At 39.2% G+C, this 23,508-nt stretch overlaps 1 protein-coding gene across 9 annotated transcripts in view; it reads left to right on the top strand.

Annotated features, from left to right (window-relative positions):
- Nucleotides 1–2,994: 2,994 nt before the first annotated feature.
- The window catches only part of CIBAR1 (CBY1 interacting BAR domain containing 1), a 28,369-nt gene continuing 7,855 nt past the window's right edge, over nucleotides 2,995–23,508 (top strand). For 6 of the 9 annotated variants that reach the window (XR_010127260.1, XR_010127258.1, XR_010127259.1 and 3 more), the window contains exons 1-6: nucleotides 2,995–4,262; nucleotides 4,380–4,614; nucleotides 6,793–6,861; nucleotides 8,088–8,189; nucleotides 12,929–13,033; nucleotides 21,803–21,916. Coding sequence is in view for 6 of the 9 variants with exons in the window: in XM_063668973.1 (XP_063525043.1) it covers nucleotides 4,225–4,262; nucleotides 4,380–4,614; nucleotides 6,793–6,861; nucleotides 8,088–8,189; nucleotides 12,929–13,033; nucleotides 21,803–21,916 (663 nt within the window). In the remaining 3 variants the exon portion in view is untranslated. The remainder of the gene's footprint in view (nucleotides 4,263–4,379; nucleotides 4,615–6,792; nucleotides 6,862–8,087; nucleotides 8,190–12,928; nucleotides 13,034–21,802; nucleotides 21,917–23,508) is intronic. The other 3 variants (XM_063668975.1, XM_063668977.1, XM_063668978.1) reach the window with 3 other exon arrangements.

Here is a 23,508-nt window from a genome sequence, read left to right on the forward strand (position 1 = left end):
GCTTTCAGACGGGAAATAAACCATCAGCTCTTCTGGTTCTCCAGCCTTTGGACTTGAACTGAAATGACATATTGGCTCTCCTGAGTCTCCAGCTTGTGAACTGCAGATTTTGGGACTTCTCAGCCTACATAATTACTTCAGCCAATTCCTTATAATAAAATTATACAATATATTATATATTATATTATATTTACAAACACAGACTATTAGTTCTGTTTCTCTAAAGAACCTTGACTAATACAAGAACTAATCTCTAAACTTCTTAGCATGGCCAAAATGCCCTATACAACCTGGTCTCCATCTACCCCTCCAACTAAATCTCAGACAGAACATGATGCCACCTCCTCCACTCCACCCTCATTGGCTTTCTTCCATGACCTCACACATACTGTGTTCCCTCTGTCATGGAGTTTTCACTCATTTATTTATTTATTCATTGATAAACTCAACTAATTATTGAATTTCTACATGAGTCAAGCACTGAGGTTGTATTGGGAATATAAAGCGAACAGGTAACAACGTGGCTAGTTTCATGAAGAATATGTTCTAGTCACAGAAGACAGAAATAGATCTACAGCCATACCTGAACATGCCTGATCTTGGAAGCTAAGTGGGGTCCAGCCTGGTTAGTACGTGGATGGGAGAAGAGAGAAATAGCATGTAAATAAACAGGTTAATTTCAGGACGTGACATGTGCTTCAAAGGAAACAAAACAGGGTGAAAGAATCATTTGGTGATCAGAGAAAGCCCCACTCATAGGTGTTTTTTAAGCACAATTTTATATGAAGGGGCCATCCATGTGAGGACTTGAAGAAGGAGCATTCCAGGCAGAGAGAATTATAAACACAGAAATAACTGTGAGATAAGTTTATCTATAGATAGGCACAGAGAGAGAGAGAGAGAGAGAGAGAAGCTTATATATATATACATATATATATGGCATGTATCTATAGCACAGTGGGGCACAAGAGAAGGTAGATGGGTAAGCAGAAATGAGATAAAGCCTTAATAGCCAGAATAGGATTTAAATTTTTATTTGAATCACACTGAGAGGCTTTGGAGGGTTGACATTATCTGATTTAATGTTTGATTTCACACTGCGATGTTCAACAGTGGACATGGGGAGACTAGTAAGGGAGGTTTGCAGTAAGGATGACTGGTGGTAGTAGCTTGGATTATGGGGATGTAGAAAAAAATGAAGAAAGAATGATTCAGGATGTATTTTGGAGATGGAACAGATAGGAATTGCCCATGTGGCTGGAGAAAAGAAAGGGTAACTCCTAGGTTTTTGACTTGAACAATCAACTGGGCAATAGCACCATTTTCTGAGATATGAAATTCTGCGTAGAGACGGGAATGGGGCTGGGGGAAGCAAGGGGGCAAACTGCTCATACTGTCCTTCTCTCTGGACTGTTTTTCACTCCCTCTTCACCTAGTTGACTCCTTCCTATTCTTTGGATCTCAGCTCAAATGTCACTTTCTCAATGAAGTCCTTCCCTGACGAGTTCAAACCAAAGCTCTATATTAAGTATACACTCAATTGCTGCCATGTAGTTTCCCCTAACAGTAGACTGGAAAAGTAGCCACCAATTCCTCTACCAACCACACCATCCATAACATTTCCACTGCCCTCTCACTCTGATCCCTCTAGTCTAGGCCACATGGCTTGCATTCGCCAATAGGGTATCAGCAAACATAACATAGGCAGAGACTTGAAAGGCACTTGTGCAGTTGACTTGTCCTGCTCCACTGTTTTGGAACTCTGAAACCATGGAAAGAAGCCTGGCTGAGGTGCTAGACAATGAGAAACACGTGGCCCCTGCTGACGACCTGCCAATGCCATGACACAGAAGTGAGGCCCCTTAGATCATCCAGCCGCCAGCTGACCAGAAAGGTGAGTAAGAGCCCAACTGAGCAGAACCAAGGTAAAAGAACCACCCAGCTCATTCAGAATCCCAAGCTAGCCAAACGATTGTAAAAAGTCACTAAGTTTTGTGGTGATTTGTTACACTGCAAAAGTGGATACAGTAGCACATACCTCAGTGGCAATTTTACTCATCTTTGTTTGATTAGCTTCTATCACTGCCACATGACTGTGAGCTCTCTAAAAGCATGGACTATTCTGACCTTAGGTTACTGTGCCAACCTCAAAGCCAAGCATAATACCTGGAACACACCAGGCATCCAACCAATAACATGCTGAGCGAATGCAAGGAGCAAAGAGAGGTACACATTGTAACACAAGCGAATAGGGGAAGTTCAAAACAAAGGACTGAGGACATCTATTTGTCCAAAATAAAAACTTTTAATCAGCAGCACACAGCAGCGAGGAATACAAGACCAAAATCACATTTCCTCTGTCTCAAAGGGCTCAAAGTCTAGGGTACAGGAAGCAGTACAAAATCAACAAAGTGTACTCTTTGAGCATTCCAACACTTCGCACTTCGCTCCTTCAGACAGTATTAGGACCCCGTCCCAAAGCGTTAGGACAAGGCCCTAACGCTGCCTGAAAAAGCGAAGTGCGGGAGGATCCCAGAGAGGTTTCTTGAAGCAGGTAAAGTCTGAACTGAGGCCGGGCCCGGTGGCTCACGCCTGTAACCCCACCACTTTGGCAGGCTGAAGGGGGGTGGATCACTTGAGGCCAAGAGTTCAAGACCAGCCTGGCCAACATGGCGAAACCCCGTCTCTACTAAAAATACAAAAAATTAGGCCAGCATAGCGGTGCACGCCTGTAATCCCAGCTATTTGAGAGGCTGAGGCAGGAGAATCGCTTGAACCCAGGAGGCGGTGGTTGCAGTGAGCCGAGATTGTGCCACTACACTCCAGCCTGGGCAACAGAGCGAGACTCCATCTAAAAATATATGTATAAATAAACAAAGTCTGAATGGAGTCCTTGCAGTATTTACTGGGAAAAGCAGCACACGCCAAAGCCAGGAGGGTCAAAGGGACAGAGGCGTTCAAAGGACAAAGGAGAGCCTCCTGTTTGTTTGGGGTTTTATTCTTTTTGAATTTTTGTTCCCCTAGGCCAACCCCAAGAGCCAGAACTGTTCTTTATTTATCTCAGCACAGGTTCGGTGTAAGCGTTGCCTCCTTATCCGACGCTCAGGCCCTTCAGGTCCGGGACCCCTGCTTCTTAATTATGTTTCTATTATTCCCGGTGTCTAACACAATCTCTTCCACGAAGTCGGAACTTGATACATATTTGCTGAATAAATGAAAAGTTAAAGATGAGGCAGAAAGCACCGCTCCTTCCAAGGGCAGCTCTCAAGAGCCCACGTTTTCAGATTAAGCAGCGAAGCGGACGCGTCTCGTACGAGACTACAAGTCGCACAGGCGGAGAGGGGGCCCCCAGGCCTCTGGTTTCACGCCTCCCTCCTGGTCCCCGGCGGACCGGCGTCTTTTCTCCCCTACTCGGAGTAGCCGAGCAGCGCTGGAGGCTGGCTGTCTGGTAAGCGCAGCTGTTAGAGAGGATGGAGGCGCCGTAGCCACGCGGTGCTTCTCACAGGCTTGGCCGGCAGCGACGCGCGGGACAACCGCGCAGGCGGCTCTGCAGGGGTGGACGCGCCACCACCCCTCTCGGTGCCCGCCTGCTTTGAGCTTTCCGAGCCCGAGCCGCGGTCAGGCTGCCTCGGGCATTGACCGCGGGGGCGCGCGCCCCGTTTCCATAGAAACGCCCGGGCTGGCGCGGCGGCGCGAGGGGCGGGCTCTCAGGTTCCCGGCGGCTGCTTGCGCCCCAGCGCGCGCCCAGGCGCCTTGGAATCCCCGTCCTTGGGCCCCCGCAAGGTCCCCGGCCGTGCGCGAGGCAGCGCGATGAGGCGCACCCTGGAAAACCGGTAACAGCCCGAGTCCAGCTGCCCAGGGCCGCCCACACTGGAGGGTTGGGGTGAGGGAAGTGGAGCCTCTGTCCGTGGGGCCTCTGCGCCGAATTCCGACCCTGAGTGGGAGGCTGCACGGTTCCCGCTGTGGCCTGGGGCCTAATTCCCTGGGCTGCAGCGACCGCCGGCGGCGAAGGGGAGCCCGGGGCCCGGCCGGCTGTCACCCACCCACGCCTCCGGGTCTCGGGTCCCCACACTGCCGCGGGCAGTGCGGAAGCCTAGGAGGCAGCCGGGCGCCCAGGCCGCGCTGCGCGGAGCAGCCGGAGCAGCCACCTCCCCACTTAAGGCCAGGCCCACCCGGCCTGGGCCTTTTCCTGTGCCTACACTGTCCGGATAGTGAGGTGGCCCCATGGAGAGCAGTCCGCGCCGGGAGATGCTGGATCGTCGGTGGGTTTACGCCTTCAAAGCTGCAGAATGCCCGGGGAATGTTTGCATGTTAAATTAACGTGAAGCCTTCTCATCTCTAACGAGAATGTTTTGCCTTTTGTGTCACCTTTTCCCTAGGAACGCTCAAACGAAACAACTGCAAACAGCTGTCTCAAATGTGGAGAAGCATTTTGGAGAACTGTGCCAAATCTTCGCTGCCTATGTGCGGAAAACTGCCAGGCTGAGAGACAAAGCAGACCTCCTGGTGAATGAAATCAACGCGTATGCTGCTACAGAGACCCCGCATTTAAAGCTGGGCCTGATGAACTTTGCAGATGAGTTTGCCAAACTTCAGGATTATCGACAAGCAGAGGTATGGAGTGAGATCACAGTGTCATTGTTATGAATGAGCCATGAAGCAGTGGATGAAGGAACCGTGGAAACTTTCACTTGTAATCTACCTAACTGCAGAGGTGGATGCAAACTTGATAAAACGTACATTTTCATGTCTGTAAGACTGTGTGAGTCTATTAAAGAGAAGCGTTCTGTGTTTTATTTTACCGTTTTCAAGCTAACCTTTAGGGCATCTTGAAGTCTTGAATTTCCCCACTTTATTTGCCAACTTTTAGCCAAGGGGTGGCTGTTTACTGGAGGTAGTGGGAATAGTACCCAGGGGGAAGAAAATAAGCATAACTTGATGTCTTGTGTGGCACGTAAGTACGTTTTAAAGAATGACTGGAGATGGAAATGTTGGGAATGGTAATGTGGATGGATAAATTATTAATAAATGGGCAAGAGATCATTGCTGCATCCATGCTCTGGAAAATTGACCAATGGTTTACTAACAACAACAAAATGCTATGAATTATATCATGGAAGCAAACCAATACTGAGACACCGTGTGGACTTTTTGCTCTGGGTAGCAGGAGAAATGTCCTTGTGATTGTTTTCTTTCTAAAAGCCCATATTTTTCCTTTAAATACTTAATAAGCACTTTTACTTGTATTTATTTCCAGTTTCACGGCATAGGTTAACTTATCAGAAGTTGCCCAGTTAGAACTGCGTTGCTTTTTTGTACTTTTCTCTTCAGAACCTAAAATGGAAATTTCAGTTTTCAAAAAACAGAATGAGTATTAAAAAAAATTGAACTCATGATTGCTATCCATACAAATTTGAAGAGTAATCATATTTGGAGGTACTTTTGGAAAAATGTGGAGTTCTTGTCATGAAACTTCTGTAATAAACAAGTAACTCTCAATTATATATGATAACTGGGGACTTAATGTTTCAAAGATAATTTATATTCACAGGTAATCCTAAAATCTTATTTTAGCCAAAAATTTCAATGCCCCTTTGTAGAAAACCTTTATGCTATTTATCAAATAGCAAAGTGAATTGATTTGCATTTGTTCTCCTTTTATTTCCCTTGCTTACCAAATGGTGGAGGTCCTAATGAACAATGACAAAAAGGTAGGCAACAAAAAGGAGAACAGGAAAAAGACTTAGATAATCCTTAAACTGAATAATCAGTATGGATTATAAGAAATGGTGTAAAGCAAACTGTCCTGAATATCCATGATTTTAGGATTCCTAATATTTGAATACTTGATGCGAAGTCGATTTTTATTTTCCTAACATATTTTAAAATGAAACATTCATATACATTTTATTTACAGAAACTAAAGAAAAATCAATATGAAATTAAGTGTATTTGTCGATTATATAAATATGTATCATTAAAAAGCCCTTTTCCTGCTATTAAAATAATGTTCATTTTAAGCAATTGAATACATGTCACCTATCTTGAGAAAAAAAATTTTAATGTCCAAGAGTTATTTTTCTTATGCTATATTTACTTGCCTTAAAAAAAAAAAATCTGTCTCTTCAGTGCCTTCCACTAGTACTACTTGTAAAAGAAGTAATTACTCAAAATGTGATTTAAAAACCTGTAACGTTTAAGAAAAACTATTTAATTCTAAATGAAACAGAGGTGAGACATACAGTTTGACAGCTCAGCAACTCAGACCATTTATCTTGTTCTGTAGGCTTCGATAATTCACAAATGGCTTCTCAGAAAAAAAAAACGCAGCAAATACAGTGCTCTCTAAGCTTTTTTGCTTTTCAAGGTTATGTTGCTTTAAATGTTTCCAAGATGCTCTGTCTTTCAGCTTTGATTTTCTTTTCTGAAAAGTTGAGCTATTACAGTTCAGAGATAATATACGCAAAGTATCCATTACTGTGCTAACACACTGAAAATGTTAGCTGTATTAAAATTTGAGCTGTCTTAACACCCTTAAACCACTACTTTAAGGTAAAAAAGTAATCCTAAGATGATGATGTGGCCAGGATGAGCTCCTGGGAAACCTGAGACATTTTCTTGTCATTTTGCTCATGAGGTGCTTTTCTACTTTTACTGTTACTGTGCAGCTTAACAGTTTTTAATGTGTTTAGAGTTTAGATTCTGAGTCTTATCAATTTCTAGTGATTAGCCTTTTATTTATAAGTTAAAAGGTTAAACATTCTAATTTAAAATTTTAATAATTTTCAATAGGTTGAAAGACTTGAAGCCAAAGTAGTTGAACCCTTGAAAACTTATGGGACCATTGTGAAAATGAAACGGGTAAGTAAATCCATTTTCTCACTTACTATGAGTTACTCTGGCAAAGAGTGTGAGGTTTCCAATTGATTTTTTAAATAAGAAATACAAAGTAGTGGCCAGGAGTGGTGGCTCACGCCTGTAATCCCAACACTTTGGGAGGCCGAGGCGGGCGGATCACGAGGTCAGGAGTTTGAGACCAGCCTGGCCAAGATAGTGAAACCCCGTCTCTACTAAAAATATAAAAAATTAGCTAGGCATGGTGGCATGCACCTGTAATCCCAGCTACTCAGGAGGCTGAGGCAAGAAAATTGCTTGAACCCAGGAGGCAGAGGTTGCAGTGAGCTGAGATAGCGCCACTGCACTCCAGCATGGGCGACAGTGTGAGACTCTGTCTCAAAAAAAAAAAAAGAAAAGAAATACAAAGTAGTATATAGTCATTCTTTTTACTCTGAAAGATCACTTAGATCTTTAAGAATAATGAAATAGTTTTAGTGAGCTTATTAAGTATACTGTAGCAACATAGACATTATTATGAAAACTTTAAAATAATTATCATGAAAAATATATGGACAGAAATTGCTTTACTATATGAATATAAGTTTTTCTTTAAAGCAGGTGATAGCATTTAGACTTTTAAAATGTGTGAGTTATATTTTTAAAACTAACTTTATTGAAGTGTAAATTACATCAGCAGTCCCCAGCCTTTTGGGGACCAGGGACCGGTTTTGTGGAAGACAATTTTTCTTTAGTTTTCACAACAGGGTTTGCACTCCTATGAGAATCTGATGCTGCTTCTGATCTAATAAGAGGCAGAGGTCAGGCCTTAATGCTAGCTCGCCCACCACTCACCTGCTTTGCTGGCCCAGTTCCTAATAGGCCTGGGGGTTGGGAGCCTTGATTTATGTGCAATAAAATTCTTCCATTTTAAGTGATCATTGAATTTTGACAAATGTTTATACCCATGTAACCACTACTGCAATCAAAATTACACATTTATATGCATATATCTATTATGGTTAATAGTTTTGCACTGAAATTGTGTCATTATTTTGAGAGAATATTAAACACATTCTCACATACATAGACACTAGTTATGTAATACTTGTAATTCCTGTGGTAATGGTACCAGGATCACACAAGAAGTATTCTTCCATTCTTAAAACAATTCTTAAAAAAATTCTTCCATTCTTAAAACTGAATTTTCTTAAGTCAGACATTTTTACTAACAAAAAAATGCCAATTTGCAGGATGACCTCAAAGCAACACTCACAGCAAGGAATCGAGAAGCTAAGCAATTAACTCAGTTAGAAAGAACACGTCAGCGAAACCCATCTGATCGACATGTTATTGTATCCTTTGAATTTGGGTCTTTAAAAAAATTTTTAAGGTATGGAGTACAAAAGTAAATGTATATGGAAATTGTGCATTTTTACTTTTAAACAAGTAGAGAATTTGAATACAAAGATTGAAAAGAAATGCATTTAGGAATTCTCACTATAGAAATTGGCTAATTTTAAAGAGGTTTCACCACCTAATTCAAATCACCTTATATTGTTTTACACAGTAGACTTTGCAAACGAACAAACAAAAAATTCAGATGTTTTTATAAAGAGTAAATTCAAATTTCTGAATTTTATTTTCACATGGTGATGACTAAATATTAATTCTACAATTAACTTAAAGATCTGTTGTTAATCCTAATATATCAGTGTCCTCTATGCCCTGCTTTGAGAAAAGGAAAGAAAATTTTCCCATTTCCTTCATCTTTTAGAAATAAAACAACTATGTGACATCATGACTTCCAGCCAGTTAACCTCAGGAGACTTAAGAGTATAATTAAGATCCAAGTTGGACACACAGAAACCTAGATAGGACTGTCTACTATAACAAGGTTCTTCTGTTAAACATGACTGTTTCTTAAACTACAATGTGCCTTGTTCGTGAGTAAACAAAAGCATACGAAATAGTGCCTAATTGCCAGTAACTGAGATAGGTAGGACTGTGTAGAAAGCACTAACATCTGGCTGGGCGTGTTGGCTCACACCTGTAATTCCAGCACTTTAGGAGGCCGAGGCGGGCAGATCATGAGGTCAGGAGTTCGAGACCAGCCTGGTCAACATAGTGAAACCCTGTCTTCACTAAAAATACAAAAATTAGCCAGGCATGGTAGCACACACCTGTAGTCCCAGCTACTTGGGAGGCTGAGGCAAGAGAATCGCTTGAACCTGGGAGATGGAGGTTGTGGTGAGTTGAGATCACACCACTGCACTCCAGCCTGTCTCAAAGCGAGACTGTCTCAAAAAAAAAAAAAAAAGAAAGAGAGCACTAACATCCCTACTGCCTCTTTTTCCCATTCCTTCTGTGTGTGTCCTTCCTGCTTCCTTAAGGTTGTTACTGCCCAGCTCAGCCAGAAACCACATGAGGAGTGGCTCTTTGAGAGCATTTGAGGTTCCAGAACACCTCCATTCCTGAGGGGAGTCTCTTGAGCAGCGATTTGGGGCTGCGCCAGTTGCTTGGTCCTTCTTCCTTTGGACCAAAGGTACAGAAGCCCAACTTTGTACCAAACAAAAATGGGCAGCCATAGGGCTGGGAGTGCCCACTGGAGACTGGGACAGAAACATCTAGATAGTCATAGTGGCATAAGATCCCCAAATGGAGATTATAGAATCTGTGTTTTAAGCAAGTCAGACAAACCAGAGAATGCTGGAAAATTTATGACTGATAACTAGAGATCAAGGCAGAGGCTATGGGGCAGGGCGGAGGGGGAGGGGTTCACCAGTGTTTAAGAATTAAGCTAGGGATGAAAATTTTTTGTTTTGTTTTGTTCTTTGTGGCCTGGAGTCAGGGAGGTGGTGATACATGAAGACATCTGGAATCCTGAGTAGTTGGCACGATTGAATCAAGTACTGGTATCTACAGTAAATACAGAAATGAATCTATTCCTAAGACAAACATTTTTCTGACTTGGATGCTGTGCTGTAAACACTGCTGTGGAAGGGAGATAATCTTAGAGCACAGATGAAGCAGGTCTGTGGGTTCACATGGTGGGGAAATAAATATAACCTAAGAGATTACTGCCACAGGTGAATCAGTGTGGTCACTGGGTAAGATCTGCAACTTGTGTATTTTGACAATCTGAGACCAAAACATGAAGGACAATCTACATACAAATGTAGTCAATATAAATATACAAATATTCAATCATAGTATTATGGAATATTTCCCAGGATAAACTCTTAAAATTCATCTATGTAGAAGTATGTTTAAGTTTGATATATAAGATAAAATGGAGTCCCTCTGATAGGATAGGGAAAAGAAGAATCCCCAGGCTCTGCCTGCTCACCCCTCAAGTAGGGCTCCAGGTGGCTTCTGAACAAGCTTCCTGTAATGCAGTGTGAGAAATACCAATCTGGCTTACCCTTTTAAAAATCATTTTGAACTCTTAATTAATTCCATTTAATATACCGATATCTTTATTCATGGAGTTGTATCTTAGTATTTTAATCCAAAGCATTTCCTACTCAAGTTGGTATATTATAGAATTTTGAAGAATTTTCAGTGAAAAGAAGAAATATTAGAAATCTATATTCTCTTTGCTAAAAATGGATGTATTTAGGTGAGTTGCTATGCTCAAGTAAAGGGATTTGAGACTTTCGGAAATAAATAGTAGTTGCTGGAGGGTGATAGAAGGTGAAGCTACACATATCCCAGTTATGGCTTCTGTTTCCTCATGCTTTCCTGATTTAGCCAACTCTACTTACCCTTCTAAATTTTAAAATGAAAATATCAATAAATGAGGAGGGTAAAGACATGAGTCAAAAGGAAGTAGTCACAAGTAAAGAGCTGCATCAGTCATGTGTAATAAACAGTATTAGGAATTAGTCTGCTTGAATATTCTCATTAGCACAAGGTTAACATGTATCAAATAACTGTTAGAGATTTTTTCATAGTAGTAAGTCTTCAAAGGAGCTCTATTTTATCTTTGAATTTCCTGTAATGAAGTTGTAGTTTAAAGAATCTCAAACACAGAAATACAGAGAATTGTTTTTGATTCCTGGTTATGATTAAGTTGAAAGTTTGTATGATTTTTAAAAACTCTACACCCCATATGGTAAATGTATATAGAAACACAGAGAGGTATAAATGAATATAATTTTAAGTACTTAGTATCTTGAAAATGTGTAGTTGAGTGAACTGAATTACGTAAGTAACCATAATATATGGTTACAATTAATATATAACCTAATTGTAAGTGTATATAATTCTGTGAGTATATAAATTTATTGAAAAAACTGTTATACTCTCTTTGAAATGTATTTTTTCCTTTATGAAAAATTTCAGTCACAGGTGGGTAATAAAGTGGTGTGTCAAGAAATGGATCCTTATAGTAAACCCTTTTACTTGTTTCAATTTATACATTTTCTTGAAAAAGAAAGCAAAAGCTAAATATCACAGTATTACTTATCACAGAACTTTGACAACAAATGCAAACTTTTTCTATGATTAATTATTAAATGATGATATATGTGACTTTTGAGTAAATATAATATTAGCACAAGAAACAAAACTTTATTAGGAAGAATTTAATCTGAAAACTGGGCTGTGTCTTTTTAAATTTCTGTGTTACCTTTTAAGAAAAACTCTTAAATGTTTTTGGGCAACTTTTGTTCTAGCAGACGAGATGCTTAAAGAGAGATACACAGTTAGATTAGAAATATTACTATAGCCACTGACTATATATGGCTATTGAGTTCTTGAAATACAACTAGAGTAACTTTGGAGCTAGTTTTTAATTTTTTATTTAATTTTAATTAGTTTTAATGAAAATAGCCCCATATGGCTAGTGGCCACCATATTGATTGGACAGAACAGATCCAGATAATATGAGTACATGTCCAAGTGTGTTAGACTTGCCATCTAATTTTAGTTACTAGTGTATTTATTTTTTGTAATAAGCATTAGCTAAATAGAAGCAGTGTAACATGGTTGTCTTGTAAAGAAGAATCTACAAGTAGAAATCCCATGCTGAAATATTTGTAGTGTATATTGTATTCCAACTGATGAGGATATTATAGAATTAGGAATATTTAATGCATTTGGAAAACAAGTAGAAGTAAGCAAGGTAGAAAGAGAGAGTCTTTGGTAATATACCTGCTAACCCAAAATACCTCAATGTTGTAATGATTTCAAAAATCAAACTCTCAGTGGTAGAAATTGTCATAGCTGTCTCTCTACTGTGTGCCACTCTCCTTAGTCCTTTCCAAAGATGATTTCATGTAATCCATACAATAGTCCTATGAGATAAGCATAAAGAGTAAGAGATAATAGGCCAGGTGCGGTGGCTTACACCTGTAATCCCTGCACTTTGGGAGGCTGAGGCTGGTGGATCACTTGAGGTCAGGAATTCAAGACCAGCCTGGCCAATGTGATGAAACCCCATCTCTTCTAAAAACACAAAAAATTAGCTGGGCGTGGTGGCATGCACCTGTAATCCTAGCTACTCAGGAGGCTGAGGCAGAAGAATCGCTTCAACACGGGAGGCGGAGGTTGCAGTGAGCCGAGATCGTGCCACTGCACTCTAGCCTGGGCAACAAGAGCAAAACTCTATCTCAAAAAAAAATAAGAGATAATCTGTAATTGAGAGAATTGAAATAATTTTTACTAAGTCATAAGTCCTTTTCAGGGGAGAAATGGCTAACAGAGAGACAAAAGAAAAATAATTTTTGATAAATGGCACAGGTAGTGAAATAGAGGGAAGCAGTAGAAAATATGGGAGATGGTTTTACAGTAGGTTATCCAAGGGTGTCTGGAAAAAAAATTATTTTGTAGACAGAAAGGGAAGGATTTGGGGGTAGTTTTTGTTCTTAGGGGTTTTTTTCTAGATTGTGAATCCTATCACTAAATAAAGTTCTTTATTCTGCATGTGTTTACATAGATCATTTCATTATATATGGTAAAATATGATGTTAACAATTTACACTGTTATGCCAAAAAGCCAATACTGCAATGGTAGAATTTACCAGTAGGCTCAACTGAATGAATTCTCATTTGATTTTTTTATATCCTTGGTTGGGGAATACTTTTGTAGGCAGAAACGGAATTACAGAGAGCTGCAATGGATGCTAGCCGAACAAGTCGTCATCTGGAGGAAACTATTAACAACTTTGAAAGGCAGAAAATGAAGGATATAAAGGTAAAAAAGTAACTGTTAGGGTTCAAAACATGTTTTTAACCTTATTTTTTACTTTAAACTAATGAAAAATTTAAATTACTCTAAATTTTTTAGCCCATAATACCCCTTATAAAGAAAATATGATAAATAAGGGGGCAGGCACAGTGGCTTATGCCTGTAATCCTAGCACTTTGGGAGGCCAAGGCAGGTGGATCAGTTGAGGCCAGGAGTTTGGGATGAGCCTGGGCAACATGGAAAAACCCCATCTCTACAAAAAACTAGCCAGGTGTGGTGGCACATGCTTGTAGACCCAGCTTTCTAGGGGGCTGAGGCAGGAGGATCACCTGAGCCTGGGGAGGTCGAGGCAGCAGTGAGCCATGACTGCACCACTGCGCTCCTTGCACTCCAGCCTGGGCAACAGAGCCAGACCCTGCCCACCCCACCCCCCAACAACAACAAAAAGAAAACAGAAAAAGCAAAAAATATTACAAATAAAATGTGTCATGGTTTTTTTTTTAATAGAGACAGTGATATATAAAAGACCAACATTTCCAACCAGAAGCCAGATATTCAGCTTTTTATCACAAATACTATTTAATCAAGGGGAACTAACATTTATTGTGTTTTTATATACCAGGCACTTTACATAAATTCTTGCAGTCTTCACAGCAACTCCATGAGGATGAGGTGGTGTTATGAAATTAAGCAGCCAGGCGCGGTGGCTCACACCTGTAATCCCAGCACTTTGGGAAGCTAAGGCGGGCAGATCACTTGAGGTCAGGAGTTTGAGACCAGCCTGGCCAATATGGGGAAACTCCATCTCTACTAAAAATACAAAAATTAGCCAGGCTTGATAGCGCGCACCTGTAATCCCAGCTACCTAGGAGGCTGAGGCAGGAGAATCACTTGAACCCAGGAGGTGGAGGTTGCAGTGAGCCAAGAAGATCATGCCACTGCGCTCCAGCCTGGGTGATAGAGCGAGACTCTTGACTCAAAAAAAAAAAAAGAAAGAAAAAAATTAAGCAGAGACATAAAATATTTTACCCAAAGTACAATAGCCAGAAATAGGAGCTATAAGCCAATTTGTTAATCTGTGGTTTCTGTCATAATACAGTCATTAATTTTTATAGCTTAATACTTTGTAGTAACTACATATTATCAAATAAGTAAACAGGGTAATAGCCAACCACATAAATTTGCATCTACTATGATATGGTATCTTAGTCAACAAAATCACAAGAATTGCCTTATTCTAACACATATGTAGATTTGAAACTTTCTTGGGGATCATGAAATTCAGCAGGTCTTTTTGATAACCATCTTGGAAACACTTGAAGGACCTCTTATGACCATCTTACAGACTAAAACTCATCTAAGGCTCTTTTTGGCTCACTGAAGATTTTCCTGTAACAAGCTTTAAATATGTTTGTTTTTATTTTACTACTATTGACAAATCTTCCTTCATAAGCTATATTCTTTCAATAAAATAAGCATTATCTGCCACTTAATTATAGTATTTATCTCTGAAATCCATGAAACAGTATTCATTTACATCTTTTATTTTCTTTAATTTCCTGTCATAGTTTCAAGGATTTCTGAGCTCAACTTAGTCACAGGCTCTGTACTCTTCTATGTAATAGTAGATTGCTACCCACAGAAGAACATCTCAGGAGGCTGTCCCAAGACAAATTCCTTTACCAAGCTAGGAGAGTATGGTCAGGGTATAAAGTTTTATAATTGCTGACATTCCCTCTTAAACTGAGGGAAGAAGGAGAATTATTAAGATAATTAATTAGCCTTAACCTGAAAAATGGGAATGGAGACTTGTGAGCTATGCCTGATTCCACTGTTGGATAAAGGCTTCTTTAGTGATGGGAAACTGATTCCTTGCTCCATCATTGTTCCTCAGACCTGCAAATTTTTCATTTACACATGGAAATTTGTCTCTATTCTGATCTTTGGGCTCACTTCTATGTTCTGCCTGGATGCTGGTTTTAATTCCCTGAGCATTACACAGTACCATACCCCACAGAGAAAGTGAGTGCGGCATTCCCAGCTACAATTCCTGCTACCTTGGATTTCCTGAAGCAACAGGAGATGGAGTAAGGTGCTGTATGGTGGAGGGTGCACAGAGAAGAAAAGAGCTTCTGAGCTTTTCTCTATTGTGCCCCCTAAAGAGGGAAGTCTCTTGATTTCAGGAAGTCTCTTGGTCACAGAACAAAAATGTTTTTAAAAGACAGGAAGAAACTTACACTTTAAAAACATTGGGCTATAATTCACTGTGCAACTCTGGTTTTGAGTGTATACACAGATATATATCAGCACTCAATGTCAGAACATTGTCATCACTTCAACCTTGTACAGTTTAGCTTTTGCCCCCCTGCCTGCCTCCCAACCCTGAGCAGCCACCACTAATTTATAGATTGAGCTATTCTGCACATTTCATAGAATGGAATCATCAGATATGTTGAATTCTGTGACTGGCTTTCACTTAGCTTGCTTTCAAGGCATATCCATGTTGTAGGATGTATCAGTACTTCCTTTTTTTGACCAAATAGTATTCCATTGTATGGATATACCACATTTTGTTTACTCATTTCATGGACATTTCGGTGGTTTCCACCTTTTGGCTATTGTGAATGCTAATATAAACATTTATGTACAAGTCTTTAAGTAGACATATATTTTCATTTCTTTTGGATATATACCCAGGAGTGGAATTGCTGGATTATTGGTAACTTTATGCTTAAGCATTTGAGGAAGTGCCAGACCATTTTCTATAGTGAATGCACCATTGTGTTTGCCCACCAGCAGTATATGAGAGTTACAACTTCTCTGCATCCTCAGTACTTGCTATTCATCAGACTTCTTGATTGTAGCTCTCCTAGTGGGTTTGAAGTAGTAGTTTCATTGTAGTAGTCGTCTCATTATAGTTTTGACTTACATTCCATGATGATGCTTTTTTTTTTTTTTTTTTTGTTAAGATAGAGACGAGATCTCACTATGTTGCCCAGGCTGGTTTTGAACTCCTGGTCTCAGGTGATCCTCCCACTTCAGCCTCCCAAAGTGCTGGCATTACAGGCGTGAGTCACTGTGCCTGGCCTGATGATGCTTTTTGGCCATTTGTGTATATCTGCCTTGAACAAGTGGCTATTGAAATCCTTTACCCTTTTTTTTCTCCTTTTTTCTTTTTTTTTTTTTCGAGACAGATTCTCGCTCTGTCGCCCAGGCTAGAGTGCAGTGGCGCAATCTTGGCTCACTGTAACCTCCACCTCCCAGGTTCAAGTGATTCTTCTGCCTCAGCCTCCCAAGTAGCTGGAATTACAGGCATGCACCACCATGCCCGGCTAATTTTTCTATTTTTAGTAGAGATGGGGTTTCACCATGTTGGCCAGGCTGGTCATGAACTCCTGACCTCAGGTGATCTGCCCACCTCTGCCTCCCAAAGCTCTGGGATTACAGGCGTGAGCCACCATGTCCAGCTCCTTTACCTTTATTTTAACTGGATTGTCTTATTTCTGAGTTGTGAGAGATTTTCATATATTCTAGATAGAAGTCCGTTATCAGATAATCTGCAGTTTTTCCCATTCTGTGGGTTGTCTTGTCACTTTCTTGATAGTGTCTTTGAAGCACAGGTTTTTAATTTTCATGAAATCCAATTTATCTCTCTTTTCTTACTTGTGCTTTGATGTTATAGCTAAGAATCCACTGCCAAATCCAAGGTCATGTGTTCTCTAACAATTTTATAGTTTCAGCTCTTATATGTCTTTGATCCATTTGAATTAATTTTTATATATGGTTAAATTTTGTAGAGGTTAAATTTCATTCTTTTGCATGTGACTGTCTAGTTGCAGCACCATTTGTTGAAGAGACTATTCTTCCCTCAATTGAATGGTCTTGGCATCTTTGTTGAAAATCAGTTGACGTGGTTTTACTTCTGGGCTCCCTTTCCTTTTCATTAATCTATGTGCCTATCCTTATGTCAGTACCACACTGTCCTAACATTGCTTTATGTTATGTTTTTAAATCAGGTAATGTGAGTCCTTGTACTTTCTTCTTTTTTAAAGTTGATGTGGCTATTCTGGATCTATGGCAATCCTGTATGAATCTTATGATCAGTTGGTCAATTTCTACAAAGAAGTCAGTTCGTGTTCTTACAAGGATTGTATCAAACATGTAGATCAATTTGAGGAGTATTGACATCTTAAGAGTAATTCTTCCAGTCCATGAACATGGGATGTTTTTCCATTTATTTTAATATTCTTTAATTTCTTTAAACACTATTTGTAGTTTTCAGAATATAAATTGTGCATATCTTTTGTTAAACTTCTTCCTAAGTATTTTATACTTCCTGTTGCTATCGTAAATGGATTTGTTTTCCTAATTTCATTTTCAGATTGCTTGTCACAAATGTATAGAAATACAGTTGATTTTTGTATACTGACTTACGTCTTACAACCTTGCCAAACTTATTAGTTCTAATAGTTTTTTAGTGGATTCGTTACAATTTTCCACATATAAATTTTGTTTTCTGCAACAACCTACAATTTAAATGCAAACTCCCATAACCCTAGCAGACTCCCAGAAATATGAGCACTAGATATCAATACCAGAGTCTGTTAGGGTTCTGAATCTCCATTCTGCACATCATTCCTCATCACTGTCAAATTGCTTCCTTTCCAAGTAAGGCCGCATTTGGGATCTGTTATAATAAAGAGGGATGTAGAAATCTCACAACAGTCAAATCTCAAAGATCAGTCAAAAGGGTTACATTACAGCCCCCTTACTTTTTTTTTTTTTTTTTTTTATAGAGCTGGTGTCTTCCTGTGTTTCCCAGGCTGGTCTCAAACTCCTGGGCTCAAGCAATCCTCCCACCTCAACCTCCCCAGGTGCTGGGATTACAGGCATAAGCTACCGTGCCTGGCTGGCCCCCTTATTTCTAATAAAAACAATATTCAGATATTGCCATGTTGATCTTAGCATGTCTCATAAACATTTCTGTGAGATAAATACTTGGAAAAGTCAGATTATTGATACCACTCTTAATTTGGGGAGAAACAGACAGAACATTCCTATTCTTACCTGTTACCAGGCTACTGCTTCTGATAAGGGCAGAGTTTGTGGCTCCTTTAACCATTCTGGAAGCAGAAGTGATTGGCAGTAGTGAGCACTGCTCATAACCGTGTGTGCATTACTGTGTTTGAGGTGAGTTTAATTGATAAGTCCATTTGAATTTTGGTATTGGTATTAAACAGCAAGGTAATACATTTTTGACAGACTTTTCATAGGAACTTTGCAGAGTGTCTTTCTGAAATCGGCTGGCATAGAACTTAGTGTACAAAATGAGAGAAAAGTCACAATCCTGTTTGTTTCCATGTATTAGGAAAAGTCATCAGTATATGATGAATGTCAAGGGAATTTCACAATTACAAAAAAGGTACTTAACCAGGAGTTACTCCTGTAACAAATGGGAATGGGAACTCAGTATGTAGTGAAGTAGCTGACATGAGCAAGAAACATCATAATTAATTTTTTATAGCTTTATTTTTATTATAAATATAAATCATAAAACTAGAGAAAAATTTAGTCTCACCACCCAAAAATATTCACCATTTTTTATTTTATCCTTCCACATTTTTCCTATGCATATATACAGAGACATAGTAATAACAATAACAAACATTTCTTAAACATTGACTGTGTGCCAGGTACCATTCTAAGCATTTTGCATGAATAAACTCATTAATTCCTCAAAACATCATTATGAGGAAGGTACTATTTTTAGCCCTAACAGTTATACATTAATGGGACCACCGTATATATAGCATCTCTTCTTAAAACTTATGGATATATTTATGCCAAGAAACAGATCCATATCATTTTTTTATCTTTATGATATTCTGCAGTATGGTTATACTAGTTCATTTCACCAGTCCTCATTGGTGAATGTCTAGGTTATTTTTGCAATTGTAGCTGTCACTGCATCATTACACATTGTTAAACAGCAGCCTTTCTGCTGGCCCAGTTATTCTCTTGAGATAAATTACCAGAAGTGGAGCTCCTCCTTCAGAGCATACTTTTAATTTTAATATATATTTTTAAAACTTCTGTCCACAAAGGTTAAACCAATTTACATTTCTACTAAACCTTGCATAAGCACAGGTACAATGGTGAGTTTGTTTTTTTGTTGTTGTTTTGAGATGGAGTCTCGCTCTGTCACACAATCTGTAGTATGGTGGCATGATCTTGGCTTACTGCAACCTCTGCCTCCCGGATTCAAGTGATTCTCCTGCCTCAGCCTCCCGAGTAGCTGGGATTACAGGCGTGCACCACCATGCCCAGCTAATTTTTGTATTTTTAGTAGAAACGGGGTTTCACCATGTTGGCCAGGGTAGTCTAGAACTCCTGACCTCAGGTGATCCACCTGCCTCGGCCTCTCAAAGTGCCAGGATTACAGGCATGAGCCCCTGCACCCGGCCTGTTTTTGTTTTTTTTTTTAATGACAATGTTGACACCATAAGTTGCAGTATTTTTAATAAGACGATAGGTAAAAAATCAATATCATTTGCGTTATTACTGCTGAGCTTTTTAAATGTATTTAGCGATACATTTCTTTAGTAAATTATATTTTTCCTTAACCTATATTTCTGTTGGATGTTGGAATTTCTTACTAATTTCTAAAAATTCTTTATATTGAGAAAATTAGCCCTTCAAATTAAAGAGAAAGTATGTTGCAAATGTATTTTCTCATTTTACTGCTTACAGTGTTTTTGCCACCTCTAAGTTTTCTTTTTATTGCGAAATCCATCTGTCTTCTTTTTGGTTTCTTCCTTGGTGTCATGCTTAGAAAGGTTTTCATCCCCTAGGTTATATAAATACTTGCTTATATTTTCTTGATTTTTAAAATATTTTAAACATTAAATATTTAGCTGGCAGCTGTGTTTTGCATGTGGTATGACATGGATATGGATAAACAGTTCTCCTACATCCTTTATTGAATATCCTATACTCTGGAGAGCTGTCATTTCCTCTTTGCCAAAATGTTCTTAAAACCTTTTCGTTAAAGATCTCTTTTGTTAATCAAACAAGAGGGACGCTTTACTGTTAGTCACTACGTCCAATTTAGCTAGTTGACTTTGTTGTTCTTGTTGAGACAAAAGTCTCCAAATGTTGCCCAAGCTGGTCTGGGACACCTGGACTCAAGGGAACCTCCTCCCTCAGCCTGCCAAGTAGCTGGGATTATAGGCACATGCCATTGTGCCTGGCTAGTTTACTTCTTGAGCATTAAAAATGGGTGTATTGGCTTGTCATCAACTCTTAGTTCAGTTTTCCCTCTAGGAGTTTCCACACTCAAGAAAACCTGACTCCTTTCTGGTTTGCAACTATCATAAGGACACTAACAACTAAGAGTAGGTCCCAGCCCTGGTCAGAAGCCATTACTCCTCTAAGGTATTCCTGGGTATCTAGAGATACTTTAAAATGATATCCAAAATTGTATTTTAGCATAATGCCCTTTATCAGTCAGTTGCCAGCCTGGTATACCTGAGCCCTCTATAACTAACATGAAGTGACAATAAGGGTCATTGTGAATCATAGTTACAAGTCTTTTTTACCTAGGCCCTATCCTCTCAGACTGACATATATCACTGAGTAGCAATCAAAGCCTCTTAATGCTCCCTTAAGTGTTTTTCCAATCATCTAGGAAGAATGGGGCTGGAGGAAAGAATCACAGGCCACTGATAATTATCTATATGGTTATCCTCCAGAGTATATGACCACTCCTTTCTGGGTTATCTTAGGAGAGCAGGGATGAAGGGAAATGTGTATTTGACTACTGCCTACTAATATAATCCATGCTTGAGTATTTTCTGCCTAGTTCTTATTCAGCCCAGTTCTCTCTACATTGCTTATTTTGTTATAATTAACAAAATGATAAGATCATATTTATTAAAAACTTGCCTGGTTTCCATCTTTTCCGTACCTACTGATTACCTCACCCCCTGCTTAGATCAACATGCACATCTTCACTCATACTCTTTGTTCATGATCTTCCTTGTCACAGGTTTCCATCATGCTTATAGAGGTTACCTACACAGTTTATCTGTGAAGGAAATTATTGATTCCGGCAAGAACAGCACAGTTCAGTGGGCAATAGCAAAAAAAACCTTAAATGAGCTATAACCTTGTAGCCTTAGAATCAGATCTGTGTCTAAAGAGTCTGACCTGTGAGCAACACTGGGCAAGTCAGTATTTGTAAACTGGAACGCTCTATGCAAATATATGGTGTTCTCATCAGTGGCAGGAGTGTCATTACTACCAAGTAACTCCTTCATGTTTAGAGAATACAAGTAGCATACAGTGTGGAACATAATTCCTGTTTAAGAAAACGTTCTACTGTTTAAACATCAGTTGGAATTGCTAAAACACCAGCTTCATAACTGAACTGCTCTAATACTTAATAAGCATATGGTATTAAAAGTATATAGTAGCATACATTTTAGTCAGATCTTATGTTATTATAAATGTCAATTACTAGGTATAAAGAGAACTAAAATAAAAAGTAAGAGGGAAGTGAATGGTGATAAAGGAAATACTTGTATAATTTGAAGGTTTGGCAGCAAAAGGTCTTCACAACTGTTTTTCAGTTATCTTTTGTACTTTATTTACCCTATAGAAAAACAGATACTTCTGTATTTTATAAAATACCAAGACTATAGTGAGAAATAAAGTTACTATATTCATAAAGAAATTTAAATCATTGTTTAAATTCAATTCTTTGGTTTTTTTTAGACTATATTTTCTGAATTTATCACAATCGAAATGTTATTTCACGGCAAAGCTTTAGAGGTCTACACTGCTGCCTACCAGAATATACAAAACATTGATGAAGATGAAGATTTAGAGGTAGGACTATGTCTATCTAAGCTCAGTTCTTCTGTTAATGTGGAAATATTTAAAAGAGAACATTAGTATGTGATTAATATCTTTTTTTTTTTTGAGACAGAGTCTCACTCTGTTGCCCAGGTTGGAGTGCAGTAGTGTGATCTCAGCTCACTACAACTTCTCTCTCGTGGGTTTAAGCAATTCTTCTGCCTCAGCCTCCCAACTAGCTTGAATTACAGGTGTCCGCCACCATGCCCAGCTAATTTTTGTATTTTTAGTAGAGATGCAGTTTCACCATGTTAGCCAGGCTGGTCTTGAACTCCTGATCTCAAGTGATGCGCCCACCTCGGCCTCCCAAAGTGCTGGGATTACAGGCATGAACCACCGTGCCTAGCCATGATTAGTATCTTAAATTTGAACACTACATTGCTTATTATGTGTAATCCAAAATAGATGAACTTTTATGATTTTCCATTTATTTTCAATTTTTCAAATTAACCATGGCAAAAGTTCCAAGAGTTAATTTATTAATAGCTAGTAAAATATAATTTACATAAAGCCATTAAATAAAATACAGTGTATCATTTTGACTGGTGATATAAGCCCACTGAAGTGTGCTAAAAAATAGTTAACATTTATTGACTTCAGTAACATTTGAGTGTTTACATCATGCACAATGCCCAAAGCTTTACATGCATTTTCTCATTCAAACCTCAAAATCTTAGGTGGTAGGTGCTGCTATAACTCTCATTTTACAACTACAGAAGCAGGCTTAGAGGATTTAAATAACTTATTTGTGGCCACTTAGCTAGTAAATAGCAGAATCAGGATTCTGACTGACTGTGTAATGTAATCACTAAGCTATGAAATAAATGTAGGTTATGTAAGCTTGCTTTATGCTGATGTTTTAGTTAAATGCAAATAATTCTGATTGGCCAACTAACATTAGAGCAAGTAAATATCAAAGCCTGGTCCTCAATGAGCAATTCTGTAAATATCCAACCCTCTTACTTTCCAAACGGAAAAAATAAAGGTACGAAAGTATGCTGAAGTAAACTGTTCAAGACATACTTTCCCCATCTCATCTCTAATATAGAAGTGTAAAAAAGCCACATAATCCCACATACAACAAGAGTTCTGTATTAATAAAATATGGAAGTGTCTACCACTTAACAAATTTGAAGATTCCCCCGAATTTTTTTTTGTATCTTTCCCTGCCTTCCAAGACAGAGTCTTGCTCTGTCACCCAGTCTGGAGTGCAGTGGTGCGATCACGGCTCACTGCAATCTCCGCCTCCTAGGTTCAAGTGATTCTCCTGCCTCACCCTACCTAGTAGCTGGGATTACAGGTGCCTGCCACCATGCTCGGCTGATTTTTCTTTTTTAGTAGAGATGGGGTTTCACCATGTTGGCCAGGCTGCTCTCAAACTCCTGACCTCATAATCCGCCCGCCTTGGCCTCCCAAAGTGCTGGGATCACAGGCGTTAACCACTGCGCCTGGCCTAATTTTTTTTGTATCTTAACTATCAGTAAAGAGACCCTCTGAGCCTTCCTGTCCCATTACTCCACGGGCTCCAGGAAATTTAAAACCAGAATATAGGTTAAAGAAAATGA

This window comes from Pongo pygmaeus, chromosome 7, assembly GCF_028885625.2.
Source record: "Pongo pygmaeus isolate AG05252 chromosome 7, NHGRI_mPonPyg2-v2.0_pri, whole genome shotgun sequence".
NCBI classification, from domain to species: domain Eukaryota; kingdom Metazoa; phylum Chordata; class Mammalia; order Primates; family Hominidae; genus Pongo; species Pongo pygmaeus.